We start from the raw sequence: 11,330 nt of genomic DNA, 5'->3' as shown, positions 1-11,330 counted from the left end.
GTGATTTCACTGCCGAATGAAACCAGTAAACGGTGCACCTCTGACACACAGGAAAGTGAACTCACCAGAGAATGAAACATTGATGAAACCGGTAAAGTGTGCTCCTCTCACACCATAAAGTGAACTCAGTGCTGAATGAAACCCTGATCAAACCAGTCAACTGTGCACCTCTGACACACGGGAAATTGAACTCACCGGAGAAAGAAACCTTGATGAAACCAGTAAACTGTGCACCTCTGCTACGGGAAAGAGAAGTCACTGGTGAATGAAACCCTGATGAAATCAGTAAACTGTGCACCTCTGACACAAGAAAGTAAATTCAGTGCTGAATGAAACCCTGATGTAGGAAGTAAACTGTGCTTCTCTGACACAGATAGTAAACTCACCCGAGAATGAATCCTTGCTGAAACCTGAAACTGTGCACCTCTGAGACGGGATAGTGAACTCAGTGCTGATGAAACCCTGAGGAATCCAGTAAACTGTGCACCTCTTACACGTGAAAGTGAACTCAGTGCTGAATGAAACCGTGATGAAACCAGTAAAGTGTGCCCCTCTGACACACAGAACAGTGAACTCACTGGTGAATGAAACCCTGAGGAAACCAGGAAACAAAGCCCCTCTGACACACGGAACAGTGAACTTACAAGTGAGTGAAACCCTCAGGAAACCAGGAAAGCATGCACCCCTGACACACAGGAAAGTAAAGTCACAGGTGAATTAAAACCTAAAGAAACTCCTAAAGCGTGCTCCTCTGACTCACGGGGAAGTGACCTCACTGATGAGCGAAAGCCTAAAGATACCAGTAAACCGTGCCCGTCTGAAAGAGGGTGAAGAGCACTCACTGCTAAACCAAACGCTGCTGAAACCAGCAAACCGTGCTCCTCTGACACATGGGAAGTGCACTCACTGCTGAGTGAAAGCCTGAATAAACCATAAGCGGTGCACCCCTGACACACGGGAAGTGCAGTCTCTAGTATGCAAGATGACTCCAGACCCGATTCGTACAGGAACCCAGGAGGAGTGAAGAGAAAAAGTTTAAAGAAATTCAACATCTGTGGAACCAGTTACATGTCAGAAGCATGAGGAGCTGGAGAACTGTTCTGCAGTCACACCACCTAAACCGCAGGCCGTGACGCCCGTTCCCTCACCCCTAGGTGTGCAGCACTGACTCCAGGGCAGTCATCGCGTCACAGACGCTGGTCCACGGAGCGGGCCAAACCCAGAAGGTCAGCCTTTCTGTAACGTTCATTGCTGTGGTATAGTCACGCAGCTGTGTCAGGCTCTTTGCGAGCCTGTGGACTGGGGCTCACCAGGCTCCTCTCTCCGTGGGATTCTCTAGGCATGGTTACTGGAGTGGGCTGCCATTCCCTACTCCAGGGGATCTTCCCAACCCAGGGACCAAACCTTTGTCTCCTGCATCGCAGGTGGATTCTTTACCACTGAGTATTCATTCGGAGGCCTGAAACCCTGGCAGCCCCTGCACAATCAGAAATGGTGTTTCCGTCAACTGTGTCTCACTTGATTAATTGCAGCAGAGTCTGCTGATGGCGGGAGCCTGGCACTCAGGTAGAAACCACTTTACATCGACCTGTCTGCTGCCACCAGCCAGACAGAACCCTCCATTCCTCTCTGGCCCTTTATTAACAGAGAGGGCCTTGCGATGTAACTTGTCATTCTGGAGAGACTGCTTTTATAAAAACAGTGAGTGCTGACATTATATCTAATTACCTCTTACATACCTCAGAACAAGTGCAGGTCTTATCTCAGACTATAAACTTGCAGGAAGGAGTGAATATACCTGAAATCGCTTTGCTAAATCACTTAGCATGAACCAAAACTCGTGCAAGCAGTTATACTGCGATAAATATACGGAGATAAAAGTTGTGCCAGGGAGAGAGATGATGCAGAGAGCCAGATGTCTGGGAAAAGATGCTCTTAGAAAAGGGAAAGTAAAAGCTCTTTCTAAAAATGCCACATAAACACTGACGACTTTTCTTCTTAGGTTGGTGACAAGACAAGGATGCCTGGGAAGCTCCAGCCAGAGCAAGAAGACACAGGAGTAAAAGGCACCCAAGTTAGAAAGGAAGAGATAAAACTGTATTTGCAGACGATATGATCTCATATATAGAAAACCCTACACCATCCATAAGAAGAGTGTGAGGGCTACTATATCAAGTCACCAAAACTGCAGAATACAGGATCAACACACAAAAATGAGCTGGATTTCCATACACTAGGAATGAACACTCTGAAAAGGAACTGTGAAAATAATTCCTTGAAATACAGCTGTGAAAGAATAAATTATTTAGGAATAAAATTACCTAAAAAGCTGCCAGACTGTAAACTGGAAACTACCAGTGTTGATCAGTAAGATGAAGAAGACCTAGATAAACGGAAAAACATCCTGTGTTCTTGGATAGAAGACTTAACAGTGTTCATGGATGGAAACAAGGGCTATCAAACAAGCCCCAGAAGCACGGGCCTCCCGCCCCGCAGGGGCGTCTCTGCCCGGCTGCCCAGCTCACCTGAGGACGGGGTTCTGACCAGCTCTCCATCCACCGTCCAGGGCGCCTTCCTGTGCTCCAGCAAAGAGACCAGGTCTGGCTCAGACGCACAGCGTCCTGCACACAGGAAGAGACATGAGGTCTGTCACACCCTGGGCGTTCTTGGATGGACGACCAGCTCCCTGGCTTGGATGGAAGAGTGTTTTACTACAGCAAAGCCCAGGAAGAAAAGGGAAGAGTATCTATGACGAAGAAAGTTGTCCCACTTTCTTGTCTATAAACTTTCAACTCTGCAAACATCACACTCTTACGAAGCGGGAGTTAAGAATTCAACCCACACTTTAGAAGGTGGCTCCCCCTGCCCGGCACCCCCAACACACAGTTCACAACCAAGGAACGGGCACGGGGGCTCCTGGAGAGTCAGGTCTGGGAGAGGAAGGGCCTTACCTCCTGTCCCTGGATGGCGGTCCGCCCACACCACGCTCCTACAGGAACTCTGCCCAGTGGGGTCTGACCGCTGCGAGACGTCTGTGGCCACGTCCGTGATGGCCACCAAGCCCTGCAATGGCAGACACGCCTTTCCATCAAGCCGTGTTCGTGACCCTGAGATGGCTCTGGGGTGGCCCTGTCCACACGCCATGAGAGGCACTGGGTACCAGGAATTCTCACTAGTTCTGAGTGATCCCCGTCGTGTAACGACGGAGCTGCTTATGTCGTTTAAGTTTGCGGGGAGGCAGCTGGGGGGAAGATTGAAAAATCGGGGAAGCTGTTTCTTCCATGGAGAGCTTGCAGTATGGCGGAGGAGAGTGAATGTCCACAGCGTGTGGACTTTCTAGAGCTCACTGGAGGCTTCCTCACACCTGACACACGGGCTTCACTTGAGCTTGCAGTATGGCGGAGAGTGAATGTCCACAGCGTGTGGACTTTCTAGAGCTCACTGGAGGCTTCCTCACACCTGACACACGGGCTTCACTTAATCCTGCAGAGGGTTTTCCTCTGGTATGAAATCTCTGATGACAAGGAAGGGTTGAGATCCTGCTCAAAGCTTTCTCACACCCAAGACATGTGGAACGGTCCTGAGTTAAAGACTTCTCTACGACTCGCTGGGACACAGCGTTCCCCCTCGTGTGTGTCTGACTGCAGCTGCTCTCTCTTGTGGGGGAACACTGTGTAAGAAGTCCTGCATTCAAATGGAAATCCGCCCACACTCGCTGTACACAAGATCGCTCTCCGAAGCTGCATTTCTTTGTGAAGGAGACTGTGTCTCCCACCTGCTCTGTCCTGCTGAAACAGGGAAGCCTCTGGAACCCCAGAAACTCTGCCTCCTGCCAGTTTTCTGCTTGTGCCCGACTCACCGCCTGCCCCTCACACACAGCGGCGTAAGCCCAGCCTTCCCCGAGGACAGCGCGCTCTGGGGGTCTCTCCGTGCGCTGCTCCTGGGACAACGCCTCTTCACTGAAGTTCTTCTCTGAAGGCAACTGCTGGGTCTTCAGCAGAGTCTGCGAGTCTAAAGGATAGTTTTAAGAAGGTATCTCTTTTACTACATGTTAGTATGAAGACATTTTCCCAAATGGAACCAGATGGAAAAAGATTCTCAGAAAATACATATTGTTTTGAAAGCTTTCTACACAACCTGCTGGCCTTCTGATCCCAAACTTGTGTGGCTTTAATACTCCCACACACAATGTGAGTTTTCACACCTAGATGTTGAGCGAGTGCTGCACATTATAGTTTTGGCAGGAGACTAGAGAAAGGAGATGAGAGAATTCAAGTGCAGGAGATGAGAGAATTCACAGAGATTTAAACTGAAGATGAAATGTGGCCAGAACAAAGAGCGGGCAGAGGGCACAGAAGGAAACGCTTATTAAGTCTCTCTTTGAATCTTTCTCCATTTTATTTAGCAAAGGTTTCTTCGCTTGCTCCACTTGTTTACATTACACTTATAATGTAAACTTTAAAAAAAACTATGATGATGCTAACTAACCAATGTTCAGATCCTGGCTGTATGTGCCAAGCCTTCAACATCAACTAGAATCTCAGCCAGAGATTCTAGCTGAGAAAGAAAGAGAGAAAGCATCAACAGAAGGGGAAAAAACCAGTTCTGTCTCAGGAAACCAGCTCAGAGAAAGCCACTGAGTTTGGAGATAAGAGGAAAACTTTCCCCCGAAACACCGTTCCCGTTCTCCTGGGTGCACGATGACCCTGGGAGTATGATGACCCATGGGAGTTGATGCAGTTGATAACTGTTCTATGGATATAAACTTTCCTCCGAAGTATGGCTTGAACAAAGGGGTCTTACAAGATTCTCAGCTCTTTAGGGACAACAGTCATTTCCTATTATGGGAGCCACCATGAGGAACCTTTACCTCTGAGTCTTGTGATTAACCTGATGTCCCGGAAATAACGCTGTGACTGAAATCTCTGCACACCCTGTGGTTTAAACACCAGCACAACATCTGCACGGACATCCCATCGGATCAGGGTCAGAGTCCTCTCCTGAGAGCCAGTCGCCTGCCTGCACGGCCGGTCTGCACACAGACGTCCACTCGGATCCCAGATGGATCATGGCCCAGCCCAGATCACCTTCAGACCTACTGACCTGTCCTCTCCTTTTCACCCTTCTTCTTGAGGCGCTATGCTCCGGCCTTGTTCCCCTGGCGTGAAACTGAGAATGAAACTTTTCCTCCTGCGAGTCCCTATTTACACTTGTCACACGTGAGACAGCCCTTTCTCTTGCACTTCTGTGCATGAGATGCCCCTGGGAGGGTGACATCTCGAAGGGTGACTTCACCCTCAGCTTCCCAGCCAGCACCTGCGGCCTCGCTCAAAGCTGACACAGGGAAAATCAGAGGAAGACCCTGAGTGCAAGTCACTTCATCAAAGGGAAATAAGACAGAGCTACACCAGCACCAGCCTGGTGAAGAGCGGAGATGCCTGCATAAGCCTGGTGATGGGAGGTCAGAGGAGCTGGAGACAGACGAGGTCCAGAGAGCGGACCAGGGTGGTGTGTGGAGGGAGGGGAGCGCAGGTGGAGAGGAGAGGCAGGAAAAGGAAACGTACAGAGCCCAGACCTCAATTCCTTGATTTTCCCTCGTGGGCGGGGCAGTTCCGAAGTCTGGCGGTGGTCCCAGGCGTTGCAGGAGCCGTGGGTCCCCCCCCCCCATGCTCACCTGGGCACTTGCCTCTGGTCGACTTTCTCTTCGCAGCCCAGGGTTCCTTCCTCTGTTCCAACGACGAGATCATCTCGGGCTTAGACAGGCAAAGCCCTAAATGCGTAAGGAGACGGGCGGGCGGTCACGCGCAGGTCGGTCCTGGGGGCGGGCGGGGCGGGGCGGGGCGGGGCGGCCGGCTGGCCCTTACCCAGCGAGGCCAGGTTCCTGTAGTTCTCCAGCATCACGCTCCGGTGCAGGCTCCTCTGGGCCGAGTCCAGCCAGGCCCACTCCTCCCCGGAGAACTCCACCGCCACGTCGCCGAACGTCAGTGGGCTCTGGGGCGACACGACCGCGTGCGCGCTGGACCAGAGCTCACGCCCCGCCCCAGGCTCCGTACCCCGACTGTGGCTGAACTTTAGAGAGGAGACCTGGCGCTCTCGTAAGAGGAGGAAGCAACCAGGGGTGGTGGGCGCAGAGGGAGACCTCAGGGGAAAGCACCTCTGCTGACCCCCTCGGCCTTGGACTTCTGGCCCCCAGAACTGAAAAACCACTGTCGCTGAAGCTGCCCACCCTGTGGGGTTCTGTATGGCAGCCCTCACAGAGTAAGAGAGGGGCTAAGAGTTACTTCCTCTCCATTTTAGCTAGATTTTATGTGTAGAGAGTAATGTCTGATAAAGTGGAAATCCAGTTATGATTGGGCCTCATTCAGTCATAAACTTCAAAGAAAAGAGAGAGAGAGTGCCCCTACCCTTGGAGAAGTGGCAGTTTTGCGCAGGTGACGGGGGCACACAAGATCCAGGGGGACATCAATTCAAACAATAAACAAGGGAGGCTGAGGTGTCCCATGCACAACCAGTACCAGAGCCTTTTCTACTGTGAGGACCGTCAAGTGGCCTGGATCAGCACAAGAATGGGGACACAGAGACATGCTCTGGGAAGAATCCCCAGTGTTTCCGACTTCCTGCAGGTAATAACAAGTCCTTCTTCCTCTCCGGGGGAAAAAAAGAGAAAAAGGAATGGGGAAATAAACCCACGTGACCCACGTCATGAGCATGGCACTCAGAATGTGAGGTCCTGCAGAAGCACTGTGGGCGCTGACCAAGGCCCCGCCTTCCCACTTAAAGACTGATACCGTTTCACTGGAAACAGAAAGCCCCTTGGAGGTTCGGTATCTGTTGAACAATATACACTCACATGTTCCTTAACTCGCACAGACTTTGAAGACATCTTTAACCAAACTGCGTAGACGGGTCACAAGGGTTGTGAGTGTGTATTTATCCTCATATTCACTGAGTTGTACATATTAAAAATGTGCAGTACGTGTCAATCTTGCCTCAATAAAGTGGTTTAGAAACAAACTAATAAACAAAACATTTCAATGCAGGTATTTTCTGGCAGATATTTTCAACTGCGTTCAAAGGCACAGGTGCTCAGACAGGGGCTACTTTTCTGCTTCTTTTCTGACCCAGTTCTAAAAGACGGGTTTTTGCAGATTCCAAGCTTCCATTCTAAGTCTTCCTGCTCCTTGGCTGGCAAGCCTCAGGCTTTTTTTCCCCCAACATTCAAACAGCTTTCAGATATTCCTCACTAAATGAAGCAAAACATATACAGTATACGTAGAATATCAACTGTATACAAATTACTGCATCTTCATATAGCATACACCATATACACTGCAATGCCCATACTACTGCACCTTTATAGTAACTTTTAAGCTGGAGCCAGAGGACACGTGGCCTGTTTTTCTAGCATCTGTCACTACGTTGGTAAAACTGGAACTTGTGGGGCCCTGAAGGAGAAGAATACAAGTTCAAATATTTTCTTGTACTTGGCAACTGGGTTTTTCTGGCTTCATTTTTTTCCTTGATAAGAAACGCCCCTTCCCCACCTCTCTAAGTCCATATTCCAGAGGGGCCCCATGTCAGAGCGAGTACACATCCTCTGAAGCTGTTTTCCCGATTTCTACAGACGGCTCCTCGTACACAGAACTCATGACTTTGGTTACTTCTCTGAATGTTTCTGTCCCCCTACCCATCACATGCTGAGATCCCAACACCCTGTGTGATGGTATTATTTGGAGACAGGGACTACGGGAAACCACCCACTGCCTGCCCATGAATGGGATGAGTGTCCTTATATAAGAGGCCCCAGAGAGCTCCCCAGCCCCTTCCTCCGCGTGAGAACACAGTGAGAATGTGCGGGTCCTGTTTTCATCCCTCTTGCCATCATACAGATGCGTAGATTTTCAAATGGGTTTCACAGAGCCACACCTGTGACTGAGAAAAGACACAGCTATAGAATCTGTACCTCATAGAAGAATGTGACCCGATGCCTTAGCGCTGTCATAATAAAGATGAGATGCACTTCAAAAACAAAGAAATAAAAACTACAGAGCAAGCTTATCCTCACAGAAAAATACTGTGCTCATATTTTACAGGGAAAGATGAATAGAAAATAATATAGGAAAAAATATATTAAAGAGGGTTTTTTTTTTGTTGTTGTTCAATTCAATTCAGGTAATTTTTCAAGTGCACAAATGAAAAGTTTGTAATAAATTATTTTGGTGACATTTACTTTTTTGTTTTAGTAAAAAAGTAAAAACTAGAATTCTAGCTTTTGAGTGCATACTGCTATTCCACCCAGATATAATTTTTAAAGTATTTTGCTTTCATGTAAGTTTGGGGAACTTAATCCACAAGGTAAGGAAAACTTCTGGGAATATACTCACAGGAAATAATCAGAGACAGTGCACATTCTCAGCATAAAAGTCATGATTGTGACACTATATTAACTGGTGCAACACTGGCTTCCCAGAGCACTTTAATAAGACTGCGTGCACACGTTCATCCACCATATGTTCGCTGCATCAGGCACTGGGGCAAAACTACCGAAAACTCCTGCCCGTGTCAAACGTGCTTGGTGGTAAGAGAATCAGACAGGAGAAAGGCACGTAAATTAAGTATACGGAACGCTGAAAAGTGCTAAGAGTCTTTGACAAGTCAAGCAGGAAAGAGGGATGTGAGGAATTCAGATGGGAGGCTCTGAAGTTTTAGACAGCGCAGTCGGGAAAAGGAGAAGGCAACTTTTGGAAGGCAAAGTGAGTGACAGGGGCGTGCAGTCCACGTCAGAGGTGGGGCCGGGTGGCGGGGAGCCCTTCAGCCCCAAGAAGGGGAAGCCACAGGAGCGTCTGAGCAGACCTCGACAGCACAAACTTCTCTGGCTGCGGCGCTGGGCGGGGAACACAGCGGGGGCATGAGCTGAAGCTGCCGAGGGTAAGATAATGAGGACCGAGGCGGCGGTGCAGGGGCGGTGACAGCTGTCAGCTCGTGGGCACACCATGAAAACAGCGCTGACAGGATCTGCCAATGGACGAAATACGGGAGGTGAGGCCAGCAGAGGAGACAAGGAATGATGCCAGCTTTGGCCTGAGGAACTGGGGCATGAAACGGCCACAGACAGGCAGAGACAAGATGCGGGCAGGGGCTGGCTTACGGGAGGACCCCAGGAGCCTGGGGCTGGATGTGTCCGCTGTGAGCTCCCTACTGGGCACGCGGCAGGACACCGAGGCCTGGAGCGCAGAGAGAGGACTGGGCTGGAAAGGTGGACCAGAAGAAGCTGGCGTGTGGCTGGTCCATACAGGCGAGAACAGGGGAAGGCGGGCAGACAGACAAGAACAGAGAGCATAGTAGAGGGCCCAGGGGCCCAGCGACAGCTGCAGCTCAGGATGGTGAAGAGCTGCGGCAGCGGAGAAGTCAGGAAGGGGGGCGCGCCCGGTGAGCTCTTTCAGGGGTGGCCGGTACCCGTTTCTGTCAATCAAGTTTCACTGGAACAATGCCCCATCCAATCACTTAGGTATGCTCTGTGACTGTTTTTAGAAGGCAGAGGGGAGCAGCTGCAGCAGAGACCTCACAGCCTGCGGAGCCTCAAATATTTACTACCTGGCCCTTTACAGTGACAGCCTGCCAACCCTGAACGACCTCAGATGCCAGCAACAGTCAAGAGAGACCAAGACCCGAGCGCCGCCTTTGGTGATGTGGATGGAGCTCGCTGGGCGACTGAACCTGGCTCATACATGGATGAGCTGGCGATGACACGCAGGACACACAGTGGACGGAGACGATTTATCAGCATTCTGAGAAGCAACACAACCAAGCGGGGAAAAGACAGCCTTACACACTGCACCAGGGCTGCCCTTCCCTCCTCTGTCTGCCAAACCTCTCCTCTTCCTGCAAAACATGAGGCCTGGGACTTCCCTGGTGATCCAGTGCTTAAGAATCCGCCTAGCAATGCAGGAGACGCAGGTTCGATCCCTGTTCGGGGAACAAAGATCCCACATGCCGCAGGGCAGCTAGGCAACTAGAGAGCCCACGTGCCGCCAGGAGAAGCCCTTGCAGTGTGACTACACAAAGTCCATACGCTGCAATGAAGACCCAAGCACAGCCAAAGAAAAGTACTGCAAAGGGAAACACGGGGCTCAGAGATCACCTCCCTACCCTTCCCCGATAGGTGCCGAGATGCCAAGAGTTCCTCCAGCCCACTCTCACCATGCTAGAACTCACATTCAGAACCTTGTATGCTTCCACGACTTTCCACTAACAGGCTGTGAGCTCCCAGAGGGCAGGGGCCAGGGCTCAGCCCTCTGTTTCTCCAGGGGCTGGCTCAAAGAGAACACCAGACAAACCAGGTTCAACACAAAGGGCTGTCCTGTCTGTGCCGAGGAGCACCTTTCTGCTCTAGGGAGGGGCTGACTCAGTCCTTCAGGGACCGACAAACAGAGGAAGCCATGGAGAGGAAGCAGGGAGGGAGGCCCTGGGCTGCCCCTGTGGCCCACCACTCACCAGAATGTGGGCAAATGGGAACCAGCTCCCCCGACAGGTCTCTTACACTGAAAACTTCTAAAAGAAAATAAACGTCATTAAGCCCTGAAAGGCAAGCTCGCCTTTCAGAGAGAAGAGGGAACGCCCCCTCACCTGGGACGTGGCTTGCCGTTCAGTTCCTGTCCCGGCCGCCTCCTGCTTGGGCCTCCTCTCCCGCAGGGCGGCCGTGTCCCTCGAAGGCAGAGCTGGGGAAAGAGAAAGCAGCAGCTAGAGGCCAGGTCTCCACCTGGCTCCCTTCCTGCCGCGTCTTAAACAAACGGATTCAACAGGTGGAGAATCATACGCTCCGGCACGAGCGGCCAGGGACCAATTTTGAAGGGGCAGCCGGAATAGGGTCACCAGCCGACGAGGGGCGACCACGGTGCGGAGGCGGGTTTCTGGGAGCACCGAAACAGAGGGGTGTCCGGCGAGGGGGACCCTGACCGACGCTCTCAGGCTGTTTCCAAGCTTTGGAAGCCCGTCCCCTCACCCCCCGCAGCCCGGGGACGCCATTCACCAGCACCTGGGCCCCAGGAAGGCTTCTGCCCCAGACGCCACGCTCCCCTCACCCTGACAGGATGGGTTCGTCCCGTCCGCTCGCCACCCCCACCTCTGCCCTCAGGTCCCGCGGCCGCCGCTCCTCGCCGGCCCTTAGACTTGGGGCCACTCCTTGAGCGCGGCCTTCCCCGGGCCGGACGGGCGAAGGCGACCGGGGCCCCCGCGCTCCGGCCTCGGCCCGTCCTGCGCTTGGTGCGGGGAGCGCCTCGCCGCGGCGGCGACCCCAGCCCGCGGGGCCCCGCGCTCGCCGCCCCCCGCAT

At 51.9% G+C, this 11,330-nt stretch overlaps 1 protein-coding gene across 3 annotated transcripts in view; it reads right to left on the bottom strand.

The window, feature by feature from the left end:
- Positions 1-11,330, bottom strand: part of ZFP28 (ZFP28 zinc finger protein) — a 17,110-nt gene extending 5,780 nt beyond the window's left edge. Inside the window, exons 1-8 of one of the 3 annotated variants that reach the window (XM_040251729.1) lie at positions 11,082-11,146; positions 10,627-10,718; positions 10,495-10,551; positions 5,865-5,991; positions 5,675-5,770; positions 3,860-4,011; positions 2,952-3,063; positions 2,526-2,621 (exon numbers count right to left, since the gene is read on the bottom strand). In XM_040251729.1, coding sequence (XP_040107663.1) covers positions 2,526-2,621; positions 2,952-3,063; positions 3,860-4,011; positions 5,675-5,770; positions 5,865-5,898 — 490 coding nt within the window. In that variant the 5' untranslated portion in view covers positions 5,899-5,991; positions 10,495-10,551; positions 10,627-10,718; positions 11,082-11,146. Of the gene's footprint in view, positions 1-2,525; positions 2,622-2,951; positions 3,064-3,859; positions 4,012-5,674; positions 5,771-5,864; positions 5,992-10,494; positions 10,552-10,626; positions 11,009-11,081 lie in introns of those variants that run through there. The other 2 variants (XM_040251727.1, XM_040251730.1) reach the window with 2 other exon arrangements.

The sequence above is a fragment of the Oryx dammah genome, unplaced genomic scaffold (genome assembly GCF_014754425.2).
Source record: "Oryx dammah isolate SB20612 unplaced genomic scaffold, SCBI_Odam_1.1 HiC_scaffold_13, whole genome shotgun sequence".
In the NCBI taxonomy this organism is placed as follows: Eukaryota; Metazoa; Chordata; class Mammalia; order Artiodactyla; family Bovidae; genus Oryx; species Oryx dammah.
This window is presented reverse-complemented; position numbering and strand designations above follow the sequence as displayed.